The 1,467-nt window shown below is 73.7% G+C and overlaps 1 protein-coding gene across 1 annotated transcript in view; it reads right to left on the reverse strand.

Moving 5' to 3' along the window:
• Positions 1 to 43: 43 nt before the first annotated feature.
• MNEG_15947 (putative E3 ubiquitin-protein ligase HERC2) overlaps positions 44 to 1,467 on the reverse strand; it is a gene marked incomplete at both ends in the record, with an annotated part of 2,952 nt that continues 1,528 nt past the window's right edge. Inside the window, 4 exons of the mRNA XM_014035582.1 lie at positions 44 to 112; positions 186 to 260; positions 546 to 1,121; positions 1,319 to 1,465. Of these exons, the coding sequence (XP_013891036.1) occupies positions 44 to 112; positions 186 to 260; positions 546 to 1,121; positions 1,319 to 1,465 (867 nt within the window). The remainder of the gene's footprint in view (positions 113 to 185; positions 261 to 545; positions 1,122 to 1,318; positions 1,466 to 1,467) is intronic.

Consider the following 1,467-nt stretch of genomic DNA (forward strand, 5'->3'; position numbering starts at 1 on the left):
CCCCAATATCCCACCCCCCTGCTGCCCCGGCGCATCGCAAGCTTCACGAGGCGATATTTGGAGGCCGTCCACGGTTCCCTCCGCTCCTCCGCGGCAGCGGCCCCGCGCGCACCTGCCAGCGGCCCCCCGACGATCACGGGCATGCGGGCGCCCTCCCAGAGCGCCTGGTGCTCCCGCGGGTTGACTGCGCCCGTGGAGCCCATCTGCAGGACCTGGCCAATGCCGTTGAGGGCCACCGTGAAGTTGCGGCCGCACACCACCTGGGCGGGGGCCCGCAGGGATGGACAAGGTTTGGGGGTGACGGGGCACGGTGGCGGGGGCCAGGGACGGGGGCAAGGCGAGGCCATCCCGTGTGCTTGGTCCGGGTTGTGGTTGGTCCCGGAGCCGCGGTCGCGGAAGGGGCGCCCTTCCCCCTGCAAGCGCACGGGCCTCGCCGCCGCCGCTGCGCATGCGACCACCGCCGCGACAAACACAGGGTTGACCCAACAACCAAGGCCGTTCGGCCACCAGATCACCAGATCAACGGAGCACCTGGCGGGCCGCACCTGCCTCACGTCATCCTCCCCTAGGACCTGCGTCGGCACCAGCCGCCCCGCCAGGTCGCCATGGCCGAGGCAGCCGTGGTGGTGGTCGCGCTTGCCGCGCAGCTGCCAGGTGAAGTCGCCGCCCCAGGTGAACAGGGCGCCGCCCACGCAGCCGCCGCCGCCGCCACCCCAGTCGCCGCCGCCGCCGCCCCGCGGACCGCCGTCGCCGGCGGCGCTGCTGTCGGACGCGTCCGCGTCGCTCCCGCTGCTGCCGGCCCCGGCCCTGCTGCCGCCGGCCGTCCGGCGCCGCTGCCGCACGGCCACGCCGCCGCCGCCGCGCGGGACGGCCACCGCGGCGGTGTGCCACCAGCCGCAGGACACGCCAACGACTCGGCTGCCCCGCAGCGCGTCCACCGCGCGCGGCGCAGCGCAGCTGTCGTGGCTGCCGTGGCCGAGCTTGCCAAACAGGCCATCCCCCCAGGTGTACAGCACGCCCGCGCTGCTGATTGCTGCCAGGTGGTAGGGGCCGCACGCCACGGACTCGACGCGCTCTTGGGGGCAGGGGGGCCGGCTGAGGTGCACGCGCGCCGGCCAGAGCTGCGGGGTTGAGGAGGGGTCCAGGCGGGGCGGAGACAGGGATGGTCCGGCATGGACCAACACCAACGGTGCGGCAGGGACGGACGGCACAACAGCAGATGACCATATCGGACAAAGAAAACAGCGCAGAGCAAGAGCTGCAATGACGCTGAACTATGGAGCCACGGGAGCCAGCCAAAGCCCCCAATGCCGCGCACCTGAGTGGGTCCCGACTGCTCCCCCAGGCCGAGCTGGCCGCCCAGGCCCGTGCCCCAGGTGTACAGCCCCCCGTCGCGCAGCACCGCGGCCGTGTAGGTGTGGCCGCACGCGACCGCGACCGCGCCCTTGCCAAACAGCCGGACGACCT

The sequence above is a fragment of the Monoraphidium neglectum genome (assembly GCF_000611645.1).
Source record: "Monoraphidium neglectum strain SAG 48.87 unplaced genomic scaffold scaffold05823, whole genome shotgun sequence".
Classification (NCBI taxonomy): Eukaryota; Viridiplantae; Chlorophyta; class Chlorophyceae; order Sphaeropleales; family Selenastraceae; genus Monoraphidium; species Monoraphidium neglectum.